The sequence below is a fragment of the Notamacropus eugenii genome, chromosome 6, assembly GCF_028372415.1.
Source record: "Notamacropus eugenii isolate mMacEug1 chromosome 6, mMacEug1.pri_v2, whole genome shotgun sequence".
NCBI classification, from domain to species: domain Eukaryota; kingdom Metazoa; phylum Chordata; class Mammalia; order Diprotodontia; family Macropodidae; genus Notamacropus; species Notamacropus eugenii.
Genome location: NC_092877.1, coordinates 317967603 through 317989377, shown reverse-complemented (window position 1 = coordinate 317989377; position 21775 = coordinate 317967603). Strand labels below are relative to the sequence as shown.

The 21775-nt window shown below is 49.1% G+C and overlaps 1 protein-coding gene across 10 annotated transcripts in view; it reads right to left on the bottom strand.

Annotated features, from left to right (window-relative positions):
- SPEG (striated muscle enriched protein kinase) overlaps positions 1-21775 on the bottom strand; it is an 80838-nt gene that overhangs the window by 2980 nt on the left and 56083 nt on the right. For 9 of the 10 annotated variants that reach the window (XM_072617880.1, XM_072617882.1, XM_072617881.1 and 6 more), the window contains 20 exons: positions 21073-21185; positions 20574-20742; positions 19933-20029; positions 19377-19577; positions 19102-19159; positions 18209-18286; positions 17888-18066; positions 17716-17742; positions 17255-17407; positions 16407-16449; positions 15743-15811; positions 10196-12176; positions 8794-8940; positions 5467-5583; positions 5004-5171; positions 4739-4861; positions 4277-4444; positions 2248-3013; positions 1670-1909; positions 1259-1482 (listed from right to left, as the gene is read on the bottom strand). In XM_072617880.1, coding sequence (XP_072473981.1) covers positions 1259-1482; positions 1670-1909; positions 2248-3013; positions 4277-4444; positions 4739-4861; positions 5004-5171; positions 5467-5583; positions 8794-8940; positions 10196-12176; positions 15743-15811; positions 16407-16449; positions 17255-17407; positions 17716-17742; positions 17888-18066; positions 18209-18286; positions 19102-19159; positions 19377-19577; positions 19933-20029; positions 20574-20742; positions 21073-21185 — 5121 coding nt within the window. Of the gene's footprint in view, positions 1-1258; positions 1483-1669; positions 1910-2247; positions 3014-4276; positions 4445-4738; positions 4862-5003; positions 5172-5466; positions 5584-8793; positions 8941-10195; positions 12177-15742; positions 15812-16406; positions 16450-17254; positions 17408-17715; positions 17743-17887; positions 18067-18208; positions 18287-19101; positions 19160-19376; positions 19578-19932; positions 20030-20573; positions 20743-21072; positions 21186-21775 lie in introns of those variants that run through there. The other variant, XM_072617889.1, reaches the window with a different exon arrangement.

The window sequence follows — 21775 nt, the reverse complement described above, 5'->3', positions numbered from 1 at the left end:
GGAAGCAGTGGCCTCTCCTCCTTCCTCTAGAATCACAGAGTAAAATATCTCTAGTTCTCTTTGTTTTTCTCACCTTCTACTTCTCTATTATAGTTAGGGTTTTACATCTTCTCTCCCTACTTGACTTGAAGACCAGAACCTTGCTTATTTATCTTTGGCCCCCTGAAGCACCTAACACAATATCCTGAATAGAGCAGGCATGTAACAAAAGCTTGCTAAATTTAATTTGCCAAATGAATGAATAAGAGTATCAAAGGCCATAGATATAGGTTGGCCACTAGGTACCTCTAGCTTGCATATACAGTTATCCATTCCACATCACAAGTTAGGGGTGTTGTGCTCCCGTGGTCCGGAAAATCCACATAAAATTCTCTGACCCTCCCTTTGTACCAATTACATTATGATATGACATAGTATTATATAATATATTACATCATATAATATACGTTATTATATAATATATTACATATATTATTATACAATATATTACATTATTATGTATTACATAATTGTTATATTATTATAATGTTAAAAGATAAAATATGTTGATATTATGCAATACTAGACACATATTTTATGCATTTCTGAGTTTCTAAACTTTTCCTGTGTTGTCTGTTGTCCTTTGGGTGTTGTCTTGCAGCTTCCACAAAATTCCCCCCAAAAGAAAGTTGAGATGTGAAAGGGATAACTGTGCAGCCAATGTGGCAGTCACTCGGTGTCCTTCCCACTCCGTCTCCCTCTGGGATGTGGATGTCCATGGAAAGGGAACTCAGAGCTATGACTTGGGTAGACTGGTGGATCCCAGAACCTCCCTGAGCTATGTTAGATCTGGAGTTGGCAAGGAGTCAATGTCAGACTAGGTCCCCTGACTCTTCATCTTCAGCCTTTGGCCAGGTTGTATGAACCCTTAGTCCTGCTTAGTCCAGCTGGGCCCAGAAGTCAGCCCAGTGCTTTAAATAGTTCCCACTGACCCTAGATTTTATAGCTGTCAAAGTACTTTTTGTTTGAAGCTGACTCCAGAAGGGGTGGGGTCCCAGGAATACTTGCCCCCCCACCCCACTAGATTTCCTGAGGAACCCTTGGATAACAAACTAACCTCTTTTCAGCTCCCCCAAGCCCAACTCGTTTTTCTGAGATTTCCAAGGTCTGAATGCATCTTCTATGGTTTTTTTATGGACATTTGCACCACAATGGGGATGGAGTGGGAATGAGACCCAGAATGCCCCTCCTGCTAATTAGGAGCCTAAGCAGCCCTCACCCATGTACTCCAGCGTGCCAGTGCGGTGCCCCAGAGGCTGCAGGGCCTGGGGGCTGTAGGGCTGGGCACTGCCAAAGTCCACAATCTTGAGAGCATTGTCATGTGTGAGCAGCAAATTGTCGGGCTTTATGTCCAAGTGCAGCACGTGGTGGTCATGTAGATATTCCAGACCCTGCAGCAGCTGGACAACATATGTGGCCACATCGTCCTCGGAGTACCGAAACCTGGAGAAAGGAAGCAAGAGGGGATGGCACGGGAGGTCACAAGGGCAGGGCACAGCCTCTCTCCGGGGACCAACTCCCCAGCTGTACATTGTGGGATGCAGAAAGCCACTAGCTGTGGCCAGAGTCCTCAATTATCTCCTGCCCTCTCTCCCCCAAGCCAGCGAGCCAAAAGCCACACTCATTGTACCGTTCACTGAGTCCACAGAGCAGCTCACGGTTCCCACAGCTCTCCGCGATGAGCACAAGGTATCGGGGGGTGATATATGCCTCGTGCAGGGACATGAGCCGCTCATGGTGTAGAGAGCGTAATACTTCATACTCCTGGAGCACCTGCTGCTTTCCCTCTGCCACATAGGGCACAATCTTTGCCACGAATGACCGGCCTGTGGCGTTCTCCCGGCAAGCCCTCACCACACCAAAACGACCCCTGGAGGTGGAGAAAGGGAGGCTCAGATCAAGGAAAGCACAGGGTGAGGTCAGGGGAAATGAGGGCCATGGAAGCCCCTGAATAACGGCTGGAAGCTGGAGTGAGGCTTTCTCAGGAAAAGTGTTTTGGCATCCACCTCCTATCCTATATCAAGGTTTGAACATCAGAATTCTCCATCAACCTCCTTACCCCCAGCTTTCCCATAACCCTGTCCCCAGCCAACAAGCCTTTATTAAGTGTTTATTATGTTCAAGGCAGGTACAGAGCACGGGAGATACAAAGAAAAGATGGCACCTTGGGCACATGCACCCTCCTCCTCATCCCTCTTAAGGACTTGCCTGGCCTTTTCCTCCAGGAAAGTGTAGGGCTTCTGGGGGGGTCCCTGACGAAGGGTGGTGCCCTCAGGGCCAGGAGAGCTGGGGGGTCCACGTCCTGGAGAGCTGAGCCTCTCCTTGCCTGGGGTGAGGCTGTGCACAGTCACCTTAGTGGGGCTGGGGGTAGGCTCAGGGGCTTGGGGCTCAGGGATAGTGGGTTCTGACACAAAAGAAGTCACTATATACCTAGGGGCTGGGGAGGAGGTTGGTTTACTCTCAGGGAGGCTAGGGGATGGGGCTTTCCTGTTGGAGGCAAGAGACTCAAGTCTACTAGGTGGGGGTTGATCACTGAGAGATGCTTGCCGTGAAGCCAGCAGACCCCTGTGCTTTCTAGGAGGAGTTGGGGGAGGTGGGCCTACTGCCTTGAGGTGAGACTGGACCTGGCTGAGGGGTGATGGGGGAGAGGGGGAGGTTGGAGTGGAAGGAAGAGACCGTGGAGAGGCTGGGGCCAAGGTAGATGTGGGCTCAGGAACTGGGTCTGGAGAGACTGGAGAGGATGGCGCTGAGGTGGCAGGGGAAGGTGTGCTTGGAGCTGGGGAGTCCAGGGTTGGAGAGGCTGGAGACTCCAGGACTGGAGCAGCTGAGGTTGGCGTGGATGGGGTTGGAAAAGCTGGGGAAGCTGCAGAGACTGAGGATGGGGGAGAAATAGGTGAGGTAGGAGTGGAAGGTATGGGGGTCCCAGCTGGCACTGAGGTAACAAGGATTTCTTGTTGAGTGGTGGATTTCAAAACTGGGCAGAGAAAAGAGAAAGTGTTTGCAAGCAATTAGCATTAAAACCATTGACTGAATTAATTATTGAGACTAAATCAGAGACATCTTTAGTTTGGGGAAAAGAATTTTAGTCTAAATTTCCTAGAGGAAGGTAACCTCGGGTAAAATTTAGCATTGATGGAAAAGTTAAGGTTTTAACGGTAAATTTGATTTTATGATTGTTATTTAATCAGGAACTAGAACAGGTATAGAAAGGCATGTAAGCCACTTAAGACTTGCCTCAAAAGATGTTCCTTAGCCAATGTGAAATTATAATCATATCTGAAACCTGGTTGTTGGAATTTGCTATTTTAAGATGCTATGGAACAATTAACTGACTGTTCTTTTGAGTCTAACTCCAGTATGGATAGCAAGAAAGGCGGTCTGAGCCTCTAATCCATGATGCCAGTAAGCCTGTGAGATGCTGGTATGAACTGAAAAAGGTGATCTCATGGGAAGGGTGGGAGAGCACCTGTTCAGCCCGGGCTAAGATAGGATTCTCCTGACTCAATTTCCCCACTAACACCTGGCAGACTTTAAGCCTGACTGAATGCAAGGTGACAATCTACTCCTGCCTGGAATTGACATGAAGTTGGAGAGATATTGTTTCCCTGCAATGTCCCTACTCTTAGTGGCATTTTCCTATAGTCAAAAGGTTTGTAAGCTTAATACCAGATCTATTAAATTATAGATTGTTGGTAGGGGAACATTTGAGGTTAAGTCTAAAATTAAGTTATTAGGCTTAGGACTTTAGACCAACTACAATAAGTTAGGGTCCTTTAATTCTTAGTAATAGTGTGGAGACAACTACGTCAAGGGCTTATGAAGTTAGCATACGTAGTTATTATTTGTGTCTCAGTTGGTTAATGTTAAAAAAAATTCATTTGTGGTCTATATTGTAAATATTTTTTTAAAAGTTTCACCTGACCAAAAGTTGAAATTGTTTTATGTAATATGAACTGTGTTAAAAATGAAAAATAAAAAAATAGTTTTACATAAAAAAAAAGAAAAAGTGTTTACTATAGAACCTTCCATGTAGAAGTGAGGTCCTGGTGATGGATAAAGGTGGAAAAGAGAAAGTTCTGTACTAAACAGATAGCATCCCAAGGTCCTGAGGGTTTGGGGTACTGGAGGGTATTATTTGAATCCCTCTGATTCCAAAACCACCAGGTCCTTAGCCCATCAATACTACATTATTCCCACCATCCATCCCTCCAGAGCCCCAGTCCCCCAGCCTCCTGACCTGTGGTTTTCCCAACAAGGACCTTCTCTGATGCATTGCTGAAGGGGCCCTGACCAGCTCTGTTGGCACAGGCCACTCGAAACCTCACAGCCATGCCTGGTGGCAGCTGGGTCACGTTGTAGTAACAGTCAGTGATGCCTGAGCTCACACAGTGCCATACAGATTCCCCTGGGGGCAGAGAGGAGATAATGGTGGGAGGTAGGCAGTGGGCGGTTGATATGAGGCAATGGGAGCATGGGGGAAGTCTAGCCCACACAACAGGACCCCCTATAAAGAAACCAGGGAGGGGTGAATGGTTTAGTGTGCTGGGGGTGGAAGCTAAGGAATACGGGAGAAGAAAGCCCAAATCTCATTTCTCCCTCCCCTTCAGTCTCCCTCAGAGACTTTTCCTCACCCCCATCCTCCCAGACCCTCTCTTGGCTTCCTCTGAGGTCCCCTGAATCCTTCGGCCCCAAGGCTCACCATCTATACGTCGTTCTAATGTGTATGTACAAGGTGCTCGGCTGTCTCCGGGCTTCCACACAACCAATGCTGTATCCTGGTATTTCTGGGGTACTTCAGGGGGAGTCAGCTTGCCCGGAAGCCCTAGTTGGACAAAGACCTCATGAGCCCTTCAACTCCAACTCCAATATCATTCTGTTTCCCCTCCTCCTCTCTCACCCCTCCGCCCCCATTCCTCCTGAGAGTCTCAGGTCTTCCCACCCCTGAACCTGCCCCAGGTACTCACGGGCCACAGCCAGCGTACAGGAGCTGGTGGCACTGCCCAAGGCATTACGGGCAGAACACTCATACAGCCCAGCATGGCGCTTTCCAGCACGAGGGATGGTCAGCAGCTGCCGTCCATCTTTGCACGATACTATAGTGACTGATGGTTCTGACTGAAGGGACTGCTTGTCTGCAGGGGCCAAGAAAGGGCCACGAATGTGTCAATCCTCCAGTCCCTGCCCTGTAACTGTCTGATCTTGTGATCTCCCAGACAACCCTGGGCCCTCTCTCTCATTGCTAGGCATCTCCAGTCTCCTGAGACCCAGCCAAGCAGGATCTATCTTCCCTGAATTAAGGGGCAGGTCCAGTGTGAGGGAATGGGAGGTAGACTGGAAGTCACCAGCCCAGTTTTCATAGAGATCACACAGAATGAGGGTGGGAACCTTGGCGGGATGGGGATGGCAGGAGAAGAAGTGCACTGCTACCTTTTGTCCAGGAGATGTGGGGTGTGGGGCAGGCTGCTGGGAGACACAGGAGGGTGGCTGCCTCCCCCTCCAGCAGCACCTGGTCCTTCAGCTTGATATGAAAGACAGGAGGAAAGTCTAAAGGGAGAATTAGATAAAAAGTATGGCGTTAGCCAGAGGAAATGTTAGGAATGTATATTTGTTGTGGGGAGAGGCTCTGAGGCTTGGGCTCAGAGTCTAGTCAATAAACGTTCTTTGGGAGTCTTCTTCGTGCAAGGTGCTGTGAGACTCACCTGATGGACCAGACTAGAGCCCTTCCCCTGCAGTGGATGAAATAAGGCATGTGCTAGTGGCAGCAGAAACCTAGACAGCACTTCTAAGCACCATTGGGTAATCATAGCTGGCATTTATATCCCATAAGGTTTGCAAAGTACGATACATATTTAATCTCATTTGCTCTTTACAAGGAAGATGTGAAGGAGGTGCTATTATTAATAATGAAGGTACTATTATTATTTCCATTTTATAAATGAGCAAACTGAGGCTAAGAGAGATTAAATAACTTGCTCCGTATCACACGCAGGCTAGGGAGTGTCTGAAGCAGGGTGTGAATTCTTAATAAACAACAACCGTAATAAGACATATCATTTCTAGAGTACCTGCTATGTGCCAGGGACTACGCTTTATAAATAAGTACTATTTATAAATGTGTACTTATAAATGTCTTATTTTATGTGTACTTATAAATGTCTTAAAATAACACTGTGATTATGATCGTTTTACAGATACAGAAACTGAGGCAAAGAGGTGAGATGGCTTATCCATGGTCACACAATCTAGTTAAGTGTCTGAGGCTGCATTTGAACCTGGGTCCTCCTGACTCTGTGGCAGTTCTATTCACTGGACCACCTAGAGGACTTTGATCATTATAGCAACCCTGTAACGTACATAACATTTTCTCCATTTTGCGAATGACAAAAGTGAGGCTAAAAACGTTTAGTGATTTCTCTGAGGCCACACAGGTATTAAATGTCTAAATCAGGAATCAGACCCAGGTATCTCCTGACTCCAGATCCAGAAGTCACCCCACTTTTTTTGGAGGAGGGGAGGAAATTGGGGTTAAGTGACTTGCCCAGGGTCACACTAAGTGTCTGAGGCCATATTTGAACTCCTGAAAATGAGTCTTCTCGACTTCAGGATTCCAAGACATTGTGAGACCTAGCCACCCCTCTCCCCACCCTAGCCCACTATACAGAAACAATGAATACAAAGTAGGGTACCAGCATACATAAGAGGCACTCAGTGCTATGAGTATTCAGAGAAGAGAAAGATCACTTTTGACTGATGGCAGGGAGGAATAATTCCATGGGATGAGAGAGAGTACGTGGCTGGTATGAATCCAACCTTCCCCCTTACTCTAAGGGAGCGGAGCCAACAGCCAGCCTGGGACCACTATTATGGAAGTTTAATTGGACCCAGCTGGTGCTAGCCTAGCCTGACTATGTAAATGGAAAGGGACTAGAAAAGGCATCAGCTTGGAAACAAAGAACAGGAAGGTAGGGAGGGGGAAACAAGCATATTTAATAAAACACCTACTATGTGCCCAGCTCCGAGCTAAATGCTTTACAAAGAGCATCCCACTTGATCCTCATAACAACCCTGGGAGGTAGTAGGTGCTGTTATTGTTCCCTTTTTACCACTGAGCAAACTGAGGCAGACAGAGAGAGGTTAATTGATCTGTCCAGGGTCACAGTCAGTAAATGTCTGAGGCCACATTTCAACACAGGTCTTCCTACCTGGAAGAACCCCAGGTCTATCCAACTAGATGCAGCAGGCAGAGTGAAGTCTGGATTTCACAGCCACCTTTGCTTTTTGCTACCTGTGTGACTTTAGGCATGTCACTTCAAACCTCTCTGCTCATGTTTTCTGTTCTGTATAAGGAGGTGATCAGACTCTACGCTTTTTGATATTCCTCTTAGTTCTGAATTCCCCAGTCCCAGGGTGTCACGGTGCCTGGCCCAGCTCAGACTCTGGAGAATGGGCTAGTGAGCCAGGAAAGCTGAGCTGCTCATTTATATCAAAATTCTGGCCTTATCAGGACAAGTCACACACACACACACACACACACACACACACACACACACACACACACACACACACACACACACACACACACCATCCTAACCTCTGTCTTTAACAAGTTATAGAGAAAGGAATTAGTGTTCATTTGGGGAATGCACTAGAGGCATGGGCAGCAAAGGCTAAGGAGAGGGTACACCCAGCACTTTGGAGGGGGAGGGAATTGGGGGATAGCGAAAGGAGACCACTAACTACTGAGTGGAATGGGATAGGTAAAGAAGCCCCTGGTGTTTAGGGTGTTCAGAACAGGAGCCCTTCGAGGCAGGGATCTATTTTGTCACATTAGCCTAAGGAATGACAAGTGAGAAAAGGGAAGATTAGGAATGGAGAGAGCAGGCTGGGTGGTCACTTCATCATGTGATTTGAGAAGGGTTGGAAAAGCTCACCACCCAAAAATATCTCTTTCCACCTCCCCCACCCAACCTCCGTGCTGAGATTCTACAAATAGAGACCCATTCTTTTAGATTAAGCACTACCCTCTCCTTCTTTTAAAGGCAAATACCCAGCATGGACTGAACGTTGTGATAATGAGAATTGGGGCCAACAAAACAAAAGACCTCTGGCTGACAGAAAGGACCCGGGAGGGGACAAGGAAAGGAGGTGAGGTAGAGGGAGACAGGGAAAGGCGCAGGAGAATGGAAAAGTGGAGGTTTTTCTAAAGGTCAGCCTTGGTTGATAAAGTAAGCAAGCAAGACCAGATTCTATCCTGACTTTGCAACTAATACTGAAGTTATACCACAACTTGAGTAAGTCACATCTCTGTTCTCGTCCTCAGTTTCCCCATCTGTAAAATGAGGAAGGTTCCTCCTAGTTCTGATTTTGATGATTTCGCTATCTAGGGCAAAGGTGAGAAGGGCAGGAATGTGAAATATCGACCCTAGGGATTGTAGCAGGGCAGTAAAAAGATTAGGAATGGGGACTTCGGGCTATGAGGAGACAGAAGGAAGTCTTAGGGATCTCTAAAATCAGAGGACTTTCCTAAGTCCTTCAGATATCTGAAATTGGTCTGGGCAAGCGGAGAATGACTAGGAAAAATTCAAGGATGGTGCCCATGGTGCCATATCAAAGAAATAATTTCAACTGTCTGACCCCCAAACCTCACAGCCTAACAACATCCAAGTTAGACCCTAGCCTGCCTTCCCATCACCCCAAACTAAGGAAGAAAAAAATAACCGAGAGGAAGTGTTGGTGGCACCCCCAAGGTCCTACCTGACTCACTGCGCACATATTTGTAGTCCAAAGTGGAATCTTCCTGGACGCTGGTGGGGAGGTTAGGCTGCGATGACCCTTTGTCCTTCCGTGACCTTGACAGGCCCCAGCGATCCCAGCGGGACCGAGTCCGGCCTTCCCCAGGACCTGAAACAACCCTAACTCATTGGCATCAGCCCACCTGGCCCTGGCCCCATCCTGTCCTTCTGTTTTGATTTTGCAGATGCCCCAGCACAGGGAAGGCTACAGAGAGCAAACAATTGCCTCTGTTCCTGTCTTGCAGGCAGGTCCCAGTCTTCTAGACTCTTTCTTCCCATTTTATTCCCAGACTCCCCCTTGCCTCAGGCCTCAGTCTTCAATACTTTTGGCCTTGAGACACTTTATATTCCCCAAGGCTTGGGACAGACCACCTTACCCTTATGATTTTTGGGGTTATAATGTATTCTGTTTTTAGGAGATTTGTGTAGCTGGTTTTACATTTCCTTGTTTTGGGCATGGGGAAGGGAAGGCCCAATTAGAATAATCACTGATGAGGTAGAAACAGGAGCATTTGGAACGCCTGCATATCCCATGCAATCAGAAGACTTCGTGATGGAGAGTGAGCTCAGGATGGTCGAATGGACCAGAACACTCTGATTGGTCATTCCCACTTCATCAAGGGAGGGGATATGAGTGGAGGGAGGGTGCTCTTCTGGGATGGAAGAAGCCAATGTCCTCAAAGGTCAGGAGGAAGCTAGACTAGATGGTAAATGGAGCATATCTCTCCAGCCTACAGAGTCATGGGCCAAGCAAGGCCTCTGGTTGGAGTCACTTTGGAAGCTATTCTAAGTGAGACTCTGCACTTTGGTTTCCTCCTCCTGATGTTTGCTTTTTTAATTTGTTTAGTCTCCTTTCCCTAGAAATCCTACTCATAATCCAAATAGGGAGGTCCACGGAGTGAGCTTGAAGACATCACCTTACAGAGTGATCAGAGCAGAAACAGGGGAGGGAATCAGATGGGATGCAGCTGATCACTGGGCCCAGAAGAATCAAAGGAGGTTAGGAAGACCTCAAGATCCAGGAAGGTTTATAAAAGGCAAAAGCCCTAGGGCTAAAGGCAAAGGTCTTTGGGACTATCCACAAGGAGGAGATAGAAATTCTCATCAGCCGGGGGCCTTTTCCTCAGGACTCACTGCAGTGGGCTCCTAAGCCCTGGTCTTATGCTAAGTGAGCTAAGGAAAGCAGTGGCTTGTCTCCTGAGTATCCAGTGTCCTCTCCAGCCTAGCTACCATCCCCTCCTGCACCTAGTACATTACCAGTCCTGGTCACTCTCTCCCTCCCAAGAGCCTCAGGCTCTGCTGCTGACCCTCTCATCCACAGCCCAGAACCTGACCCCAATTTCTGTCCCCTCTGAAGAGCCTACCTGAAGAGGCTGAGGTGGCACTAGCCTCAGAACCCAGCGACTCCGCTGAGGGTGTAGCTGTGCCCCCCTGGGCTGACAGCTGGTTGTGGGGCAGGCCGAGGCGTCGCAGGCTCTCCCCCTCCGATGTCGCCCTGCGCAGCCGGCCCAGCAGTGGAGTGCTCCCCCCAGACCGGCCTCCTGACTCCTCACTACTGCCACTTCTGTGCAGACGCCCCGAGAGTCGCTCCAAGGTGGCACTGAGCTTCCTCCGAACAGCCAGCACAGGGGACCCCCTGGCCGAGTCACCCCCCTCTGAGCTCTCACCATCCCCAGCCCGGGGAGACCCCCAGGATGGGTGACGTTGGGAGGGGGGCGTCCGGCGAAGCCTCTGGGATAGGGACAGGGAGAGGCGTCTTACCAGCCCCAGCTCCCCAGGCCCCCCAGGCCCACGAAGGTCCTGCACAGAACGGGACCGCTCAGGTCGCTTCACTAGCTCCAGTGGGGTCCCAGCTGGGCTGGGCCTATACATTCCATCTTCCTCCTCTGACCCCCGGGAAAGGCCCCGCTCCTCCGATTGAGAGCGGCTCAGCATCCTCAGTCTCCGAGCTAGGGGAGACTGGCGGCTTTTCTTGAATTTAGCCTCAAACACTTCCTCTGAGTCCAGATTTTCAATGCTGCTTAAGCTCCTGTCTGAGCCAGCAGGTCTCGAGGGAACCGCCGACTTCTCCCCAGATTGAGAAACAAGCCCCTTGACCCCCAGCCCTTGCTTCCCAGGGTGTGAAGAAGCCACCTTGGCAAAGACAGCTGCGTGGGGCTTAGGCTCAGGGGGAGGGCCCAAAACGATCTTCGGGGCACCAGGCAATTGGAGAGATAGTATGATCTGGGCGTACGGGGTAAGGGGGGTCTCTGGGACCGGGGAGACCACAGCTGTCTTAGAGGGTTCTGGGGTCCTGGAAGGTCCTGGCTTAGGCACTTGCTCTGCTCGAGCAGTCTTGGGGGGCCCTGGCCGGGGAGAGCCCCTGGAGGCAGCCAAGGGCTGCTCGGTGGGTCCTGGGGAAGCAGGTTTCGTAGGAGACAGCTTGGCAGGGACAGGTTTGGCAGGGCTGTGAGGCTGTGCTTCACTGAGGGCAGACAGGGAAGGTGACTCCTGTAACCTGCGGGCCCCTAGTCGGGCCACAGGGATCTCCAGGGGGGCTCCCGCCCGACGGTGCCTCCCCCTGGGCTCTGCCTCCCCCTGGGAAAAGCTACTGCTTTTCTGAAGGCTGCGGGCCTCAAGGGGCAGTGGGTGTCGGGGGGCTGCCTCACTGGAAGCTGCCCGTGCCATCCGGGGGTCACGGACCCTTCCTCCACCCCCCAGGCTCTCTAGCAGAGGTCCCCTGAGGCCGCTGACCTTGCCATCTTCAGGACCCACCCTAAGGAGCCTCTGGCGCAGGGCCTGGAGCCTCTGGGCATACTCTCCCTCACCCAAGCCCCCCCTGGCCAGGTGGGCAGTCCCCGGGCTAGGACTGCGGCGCTGGGGCAGGTCTACGGAGGCCGCTTTCTGCAGCCCCCGGCCCGGCTCCCGCAGCCCTGCCCCGGGCAAGGCACTCTCTGCGGAGCTACCCCTTCGAAGCTCCCCCCTTCGAGGAGCAGCCACCTCGGGGGGTCGAGGGCCTGGGGAGAGGAGTTCCTGAGAGCCAGGAGCACTACCATCTCCTGGAGCGGGCCCACCCTGCTCCTGCCAGTCCATGGGGGTGGAATCCCTAGTGTCAGGAGCCCCAGGGGCATCATCCTCAGTGGGGATGTCAGTGAGAGAGACTCGGGAGCCAGAGAACTCAGGCAGCAGCGGCCGAGGCACGGAGGGCAATTCCTCCAGTTCCTCCTCTTCTGAGTCTGAGGAAGATGAAAGACCCCCTGGGGGTGGGCGCCGAGGCACTGCCACCCACACCCGCTCAGGGGGAGCCCGCAGCAATTCTGGGATCGGGCGCAGCACCAGATGGCACTTGTAGCTGATCTGGGAACGCTGGGAAGAAGGGAACATGGGAGTCAGGGAGGGTGGGCAGAATGGGGGAAGGGGGTAGGGCAGACAAGAAGAGACTGCTGCAGAGACAGTGGGATCCACCCCACATGCACCCTGTTTCCAACTAGCCACCTACGGTAGGATGGGGAGGGGAAGAGGAGGGAAAGGGAAAAGGGATATAAGAGGCATTGGTAAAGGTGAGAGACAGACAGAGAGACAAAGAGGAAGGAGAGAGACAGAGAGACTGAGACACAGACAGAGACAGAAAGAGACAGAGACAGAGAGAAACAGAGAGAGACACTGAGATAGAGACAGAGAGAAACAAGGACAGAGAAGGTATGACAAAATGACCCTTTTCTTGTTGCTGGTAAAAAGTCTGTATTACTACTATATATACCTAAAGTGTTTGTGACACTCAAAAAGTGACAAGCTGAGATTCTGGGGAGAGGGGCTACCCTGGAGAACATCATCAACAATTAACCTGCACCAGAGGTAAAGCAGGTAACGGTTGGGCAAAAAACCTGGCTGTCATCCCAGCTCCACAAATGAGCTGGAGCTGCTGATGTCCTGGAAATGGGATGTGAGGGGAGGAGCAAGCAGGGGCATTGCTTTTTCTTTTGGTGATAAAAGGTGGTACAATGGGGAAAGCAGTAGATTTAAAGCCAGAGGACTTGGGTTTGACTGCTAATTCTGCTACTTAGGACAAATGTGACCTTGAGGGAAACACCTCTGGGCCACAGTGTCCTCAGTGTAAAATGGACCAAATGACCTCTAAAGTTCCCTCCCAGGGCTAAATCTTACGTTCTCAGGAAAAATAAGTTAGTTAGTTAGTTAGTTAGTTAGTTAGTTAGCTAGCTAGTTAGTTAGTGGTTTCTGGCAGGGAAGGGTCTTGCTCAGGTCTGGCCAGAGATACCAGCATGGACATTATGGGCCATGAGGCCCTGCCTAATCTTACAACTAATAATAGCTAACGTGGATATAGGGTTTATTATGTGCCAGGCACTGTGCTAAGAGCTTTACAAATATTAGCTCATCTGATCCTCACAACAACCCTGGGAGGTAGGTGCTATTATGACCCCCATTTTACAGAAACTGAGTGAGAGGTTAAGTGACTTGCCCAGGGTCACCAGCTAGTAAGTATCTGAGATTGGATTTGAATTTGGGTCTTCCTGAATCCAGCCCCACTGTGCCACCTAGCTGCCATCAAGCTCAAGGCTAGACAAGAGTTAGGACAAGAGAACAATAACATGGGACCCTTACCAACAGACTCATACCTAAGCTCAGGAAACCTATTGAGAAAGAATGGCTCAGGACACAGTGTGAGGAAGTATGGGCCAAGGTGTGCTCATCACATCTACCATAAGCAGATGTGACAAAAAGAGGACTTCTCTCCATGCCTTTTGGGATTGGGTACTGCCCATCCAAAAGGTTCAATGATGCTCTCCTTTGGTGCTGAGATATATCATCTACCTAATTACACTGTGCTCTAGCAGGGCTATGTAGTTGGTCACTTAAATAGTCATTAAGTGGAAAGCCTGCCCATTGGCTGAGAATGGGACCCAAACTGTAAAACGGAGGAGGGTTCTGGATCAAGAGATGACATTCTCCATTAGGTCAGAGTATGAGTGGAATACTGGGCAGGGTGTGGGCTCCAGGCCTAGTGACTCGTGACTTAGCAAGTTGGAGACCATCCAGGCCAGAGTTAAAAGGATTCCCATATTCATACTTTCAACTACCTGTACCTTATTCTCGAGTCTATATGCTACCTTCTTCCCCTTGGAGTATGGAGGGCATGGAGGCAAAGTGAAAGAGGGTATGGAAGCTGGAGCCAAGGATGGCAGCAGTTACAAAAGAAGGAGGGAAACAGAATTAGGTATAGGAAGGGAGGCGTGCCTGAGGTCACCAGGATAGGGACCTATTTTCTGGATCCAAGGAAGGGAGAGTAGCATGAATATAGCAAGAAGGCATCCCTGAGTCAATCCCTTGGGGCAGGAACAAAAGGCAGGAGGCTGCCATAGCCAGAAGGGTCCATAACCTAGGGCAAATATCTCACAAGGTCAAGACAGTGGGATATACATGTGTATGTGTCAGACTTAGAGTACGAATGAGGGGGCAGGTGTGTGTGTGTGTGTAGACATGACGCAAAAAGGGCCAATGAGAGAATGAAGACAGATACTAAGGGGGAGAGGCAGGTGAGTGGAATAGTGGATAGAGAGCTGGACTTGGGGTCAGGAGGACCTGAGTTCAAACCATGCCTCAGACACTTAATGGTTGTGTGACCTTGGGCAAGTCACATACCAACTTTCTGCCTCAGTTTCCTTATCTGTAAAATGGAGATAATAATAGCACCTACCTTCTAAGGTTAGCAAGGATCAAAATGATATATGTAAAACACTCAGCAAACCTTAAAGCAATAAATGTATTTATATATTCATATATTCAAATATATTCATATATTCATGCAAAGATGATGATGATGATGGTGATGAACATGTACGTGTTTTATGAGAACAGGAGCTTAGCTCTGGCATGGTGAGCAGTGTCTGTCTTACACCCAGGGCAGAATGGAGAAGGCCTTCCTGGTGGCCGCTCTCACAGCTACTGTAGGTTTATTTTCGTTCCCAGGTGGCAGCCCCATTCCCCACCCTACCTTCACTTCCTCTCTCTAGCCTTTGCTAACGCAGACATTTTCTCATGGATGCTGTGGCCCACAGTTTGGGAAATTGGCAAAGATTTGCTAATATAGAGGACTGATGGTTCTAGAACACAGCCCAAAAGTTGGCAGGGGGGCCCAGAAGGGGCACCAGCTTTGAAGCAAAAACAAGCTGGAATTTGGTTGAAGGCACAGCTGGATAAGCCTCACACATGAGGTTTTCTCCAGAGACAAGATGGCAGTTGGCCATGCAGAGGGGCCAGGCCTAGACACTAGTTAGGGGCAGAGATGATTAGACCAGGAAGCTGGTATTACCCTCTGAAATTAGATTAGGAGAAGATTCCTGCACTCTTTAAACTTAGATTCATTTACCCTTTCCCCCTTAAATGTTAGCCTAAAAAAATGTGTTAGCTGAGTCCTGAGGAAAACTCCAAATTCTGGACTCTTAATGAAAGATAACGGAGCCATTCACCCCAAAGCTAGGCAGAGGAGTAGGAGCTATTGCTAGCTGGAAGATACAGAAGGATCACCGCTGATGGGCTGTCACTGAGTAGCCAGCAGAAAATGCACAGGCCCCCAAACAGGGCTGGGCTAAGGCATGGAGAGCCAGTCTCCTTCCTGCCTGGGGACCCATTTCCTCAGATCAGCCCCTAGAAGTCAGGTGTGACAGTAACCTAAGTAGTGGGATCTGCTGATAGGACACTGCACCTGAAGTATGAGGGATGTCTGTGCAAGAAAAAAGAGAGGACAGAGGATAGGGAAAACAGAAAGAGATGAGGGGGAAGGAGAGAAGGGGAGAAGAGACAAACAGAAGGGATGCATGAAGGGAAGCAGGGAGGGAGGAGAAGAGGAGGGAGGTAGAAGGTGAAAGGGGGTGGGGGTAGCTCAGAGTATGGGGTGAGGGACTGAAGCTCACCTGCCACCTCCTCCGAGACAGAAACAGCTTCAGGTGGTCAGTGCTGATATCTGCACCCTTGGCTGTTGCCTACAAACCCAGGGAAGCAAATTAGAGTGAACAGGGGTGGAGCCGTCAGTCCTTCACTTTCTGTGAGCCCTCCTTTGACCCTCTCTTAGCTTGAATCTCTTTCTTCTGCAAGCCAGGGCCCTGCTGCAGACCACAGGAACTGCAGAGTAATACTATTAACCAGCATAGATGAGGAAACCGTCTGAGAAAACTGAAGAATCATTTCTTTTTTCTTTTGTTCAATTATTTGAGTCATGTCTGACTCTTAGTGACCCCATCTGAGGTTTTCATGGCAAGGATACTAGTATGATTTGCCATTTTCTTCTCCAGCTCATTTTAGCAATGAGGAAATTGAGGCAAATGGGGTTAAATGACTTGATCAAGGTCACACAGCTAGTAAGTGTCCGAGGCCAGATCTGAACTCAGGAAGATGAGTCTTTCTGACTCCAGACCTGGCACTCTGTCCCCTGTACCACCTACCAATAAAATGTTTGATAAAGGATTTGAACTCATATCTCCCTGTCTCCAAGAGCAGCACCCGATCCATTATGCCTCTTAGCTCTATGAAGATGGGTATCCTTCAGACCCACCACCCACTTCATGGAAAGACTCTCACCTTAAACCAAGGATGCTCCAAGGTTTCCTCAGCTGTGGGCCTCCTACAAAGAGATAGGGAGGTTAAAGGGAAGCTAGAGGAGAGGGAAATACGTCAAAATATGTCAAAAGCCCAGCACCATGCTCCAATGGAAAAAGCACTGGCTTTGCTGGCAGAGGGCATGGGTTCAAATCCTGGCGTCTATCTGCGTTACCTGGACCAAATTTATCCTGTTACCTTTTGCGTCTTTATCTGTAAAATCTGCAAAAATGTATCCTATTAACTTTAGCTTCCTTATCTGTAAGTAACGAAAGCACCTACCTCACGCAGTTATCCTAAGGATCCAATGAGATTTTATATATATACACACACACACACACACATACACCCGCATATACATCCACATATATGTGTATATGTGTATATGTATATTTTTATATGCACATACTATATACATTCATATACATTTATTATTTACACATATAAAGTGCTTTGAAAACCTTCTAGCCCTTGATATAAATGAGCTCTACAAATGTTAGCCATTATCATAAAGTGATTAAAGCAGGGTTTTTAAGCTGTTTTTCTGGCATGGACCCCTCTGGCAATCTGGGGAAGCCTGTGAACCCCTTCTCAGACTAATGTTTTCAAATGCATAAAATTTTTAAATGCATAAAATGAAATGCGTAGGATTCCCAAGGAGTCCAGTGATGTTGAAATATAGTTACCAAAATATTCAAGAAATAAGTTTGTGGAGATGTCCTGCCCTAAGGAGCTGGGAGGGGACGGTGAGGAAAGGAGGCCATGGAGATGGGTTTGGTGGGATGGATGCAAGGCAAAGGGGGCTTTGCCAGGGGCATCCTGGGACTCACAGCCGGTCTCGAACCAGAACCCGAATGAGGAAGCCTCGGGCCTCTCGGCTCAGGCTGAGGAACGTAGTCTCCTCAAAGGCCACGTTGTAGTTATGGATGTTCATCAGCGTCGTCCGGTCGTTCTCCCCAACAAAGGGCGAGATCCCAGTCAGACTGCAGAGGTTGGGTGGGAGAAGGCTGTTAACAGGGTGGCACAAGGGAAGGAGAGGGATGCAGGAGGATGCCAGAGGCAGAAGCAGAGGGAGCTGAGGGTTCAGAGGAGACAAATTGGGAGGAATGTAATTGTCAGGGTTATAGGCAAAGGGCAGGGTCCAAGTGGCTATGCAAACCCAGGGATGAAAGCCACAGCATCTGTCTCCCATCCCTAGGGGGTCTCCCCTCTCTTCCCCACATTAGCCTGCTGCTGAAGGCAGAGAAAAGAGAAAGCATTGAAGGGACTCAGCCATCAGAGAGGTCTTTACCAGAGGAATGCAACAACACCCACAGGCCTGTGGAAAAGAAAGGATAGTGTCATCAGCAGGGACCCCAGTGTAGACTATATCCCTTCTTCCCAATTGACTTAGTATAGCTATTTTTATCTTCTCTGGTATCCCCAGTCACATAACTCTGTCCTCCCTCCCACCTCATACTTACCAGACATCGGTGACTGTGGACACAGGTGTCTGGTTGACAATCTCAGGCCCCACAAATTCAGGGGTGCCATACTGGCAGTACTGGGGCTCCTCTGGAGTCAGTTCCTGGGCATTGCCGAAGTCACAGATTCTCACTTGCTCTGCGCTCCCAGCCCCATCCCATACCAGCAGGTTCTCTGGCTACAAGAGACAGGAGAGGATAAGATGGCTCTTTGTAGGGGCCCTGGTCAACCTGGGTTCTCTTGGAGTTAGACCACTGTTGTCTGGCTCCCCATCAGCCCAGTCAGCTGCCAGCTTCCCCTCCCCTTTGGCCTCTTCTTACCTTGATATCCAGGTGCAGCACATGGCTCTGGTGAAGGTAAGCGAGCCCCTCCAACACCTGCCTCACATAAGCCCGGATCTGGAGAGACAGTGGAGCCCAGAGCCCACAGGGGCAGTGGGACATACCCAGAACTGTTATCCAGGTAGAATGGATTCATAGTGGGAAATGACAAGCTTGGCAGTATAATCTAAGTAGGGCTCAGCTGTGATATAAGAACAAGCCCAGGAGAGGGCCCCAGGAATGGGGAAGAAGGCCATTGAGGAAGAAGTCATTCAGTTAACAAGCATTCATTTAGCACCTATTGTGTACCAGGGACTGGACAACAAATGTAAGTAGAAAAAAAAAGACAGCCAACCTCAGGGAGCTTACAATTCTGATGATGGGGGAAATTGTTTAAAAACAAACAGCAGAGATGGGATAGGGTAGCTGATATTGAGGATAGATTCTGGGGCAAATTTCAATGGAGAAAACAAGGAGAGAGCTCTGAGAGCCTGAGCTCTCTCAAGAATGAATTTATTCATTTTCTTTTCTTTTTGGGGAGGGGATATTGGGAGGGGATATTAATGTGTTTTAATGGACTTAAAATTCTTCTATGAATTTTTGGTCAAGTTGTTTCCATTTAAAAATTACTAATTTAAAAAACTAATTACTAGATAGTACTGTTTGCAAAGCCTAGAGCTGTTCCCAATGCACCAAGGACTAACTGACTAAGGGGTTCCTCAGGGTGGTGTCTGTGTTCCTGCAGAGGGTACTTTTCTCTGTCCTGCCCCACCCACCTCCACTACCACCACCATGGACAGAGTTAAATTCCCAGAGTCTGGTCCTAGTCAGCTTAGCCATTACAGAGGAGGAAGACAGCCCCATACCCAACTCCACCCACCCCCTGCCCTCACCTCGGACTCACACACAGTTGGTTTCCTGGCCATTCTTTCTAGGAGCTCTTCTGTGCAGCTGAATTCAGGGTCAAGGAGAAAAAGGGTCTGGATTGCCCCTCATCAGCCCCCAGGACTCCCCCCCAACCTCACAGGAGAAAGCCAGTCATAGAGTATCTCCCCAAAATGCCCCCTTCCCATGTGACTTCCCACCAGCCCCCATCACATGCTGTCCTCTAAGTATGGCTCAGTGGCAAACAGTGACCATGCCTCCCCACAGCCCATCCCATGGGTACAGTTCAGTGACGATAACTAGTCCCCGTCGCCTCTCAAAGGCTTCATGAAAGTAGATGACACAGTCATGCTGGAGCCTGGCCAATAGCCCAGCCTCCCGACGTGCAGATGCCTTCGGTTTGGCCTGGCTTGGGATGAACTTGGCGGCAAACTCAAGGCCAGAACTTCGCTCCACCACCCGACGAAGGTAAGAGAAGGCACCTCTGTGACACAGGTGGGCCAAGGAGAGGGATTAAGGTTTGCTCCTTGGGACCTCTATTCTTTCCTCTTCTCCCTTTAACCTTTACCCCACCCCTTCTCCAAACCAAAGCTACTAGCCCAAGGGTGCAGAACCTGTGGCCTTCTAGGTCCTTGGATGCGGCCATTTGACTGAGTCCAAGTTTTACAGAACAGATCCTTTTACTAAGGGGTTTTGTTCTGTGAAGTTTGCATTCAGTCATGGGGCCACATTGGAGGACCTAGAGGCCCACATGTGGCGTACCTGGTCTCCACCTCTGGACTAGATATTCAGCCTCTCAAAAAAGACCTGATGTCAAGAGTAGGACTGCACTGCCCTACCTGCCAATCTCCTGATGGATATCATAGAAATCACTAAGCCTCCGTCCCCGGAGCTCTTCATCTTCCCCTGCTCCTTCAATCTCCATGGATGTCTGAGCTGGAAGAAAGATAAGGCTGATGGATGGAAGGTAAAGGGTAGAAAGCAGGGATGGAAGGAAGATAGGAAAAAGGAACAGGGCAGGGGAGCAATCGATACTGTTGAAGATGGGCCAGGAAGTGGCAGATTGGGTGAAGAGAAGGGGCTAAGTGTTTTGGGGGCAGTAGCTGAGGATTAGGGCACTGAACTCTAGAAAAGAATGGTTAAGATAGAGTTCTGGATCTGGAGTCAGGAAGACTTAAAATAGTGCCTCAGAAAATTATTATTAATTTTATGTGACACTGTACAAATAAGTTAACCTCTCTCAGCCTGTTTCCTCATCTGTAAAAAGAAATTATGACCTCTAAGATCTCTTTTAGCTCTAAATCTGTGATCCTCTGAATAGAAGAACTGGACACAGGGAATGTTGGGCCACAGGGATTTCTATGTGGACCAAGTACCCTGGGAAAAGGGAGGTATGAAAGGCAGGGTCCTTAGCGGAAAAGGGGTGGTAGGTATCCCCTTCACCCTAACCCAAATGCAAGAATGCTACCAGCCCAGTCACCTGTTCGAATGGCAAGCTCAGCCTTGCAAGATACTTCCCCTGCCAGGTTTCGGGCTGTGCAGGTATAGACGCCACCATCTTGGGGTCCCGTGCTCAGCACAACCAAGGAGCACTCGCTTTCCTCATACACAAAGCTCACGTGGCTGCTCTCCTCCAACAGGGCCTCCTCCTGTAGAGCAGGAGATCACCTCCACCCCCGGGCCCCAATCACACCCAAGGCCCCACATCTCCCCTGTGCCCCCTACAGTCCTGATTCTCCATATGGACTTCAATTTCCTCTCACGGTCAACATTCCCCCCTTCAGAATACCAGCTCCATTCAGAGGGCTCATCTCTCGCAACCTTCTCAGAATAAGAAAATTCATGCTCTACATAATCTCCCTGGGACACTCCCCCTGCCCCACTGCTTCTATTCTCTGAACTCAATCTTTTTTCCCTCAGTCCTCCCTTAGAACCAACCCCCCATCTGGGGCTCCCCACACCCTTCCTTTCGCACTCACCTTGTACCACATAATGTCTGGCAGCGGCTTCCCTTCCACCACCACGGCAAAACGAGCCGTCTCTCCAGATCCAACCTCCACATCCTCCATGATGGACTCGAACCGTGGTGCCTCTGAAACACAAGCAAGCTGGAGTGGAGGGTCTGAAGGAGTGGCCCTTTCTTGCTGGAAATTGTATTTATTTATTCTAGTATATGGGTTATTTCAAACCCTCTGAGGGGGTCATGACACTCTTCAGCTCAGAAATATTCTGTGGCTCACTGTCACCTATAAAAATAGGCATTCAAGGCCCTCTACAATCTGGTGGCACCTTACTTCTCCAGCTTTATCTCATTTAACTCTGCTGTGCACTCCTCATGCTCCACTAAACTGGACTTCTTTTAGCCCCCAAACCTTCCCCATGCTTTATTTTTAAAAATCTTTTTTATTTTAGATTTGAATAGTAAAACTTAAATACATAATAAAAAAGAAAAGAACATTACAAACTTAAATATTAAAACTTAAATATAAAATAAGAAAAGAAAAAAACCATATCCTGTGCAGCACGGAACATGAGAAAGGATTAAAAATATATAGAAATAAATTTTCATTTCCGGAAAGCCTACATATTAAACACTGCATGTTATGTTACAAGCTGTTCATCTTTTCTTTGCTTCCTTGCAGGTTTTCTTTTGTTGTCTGCTGTACACATTTTAACTTTGTT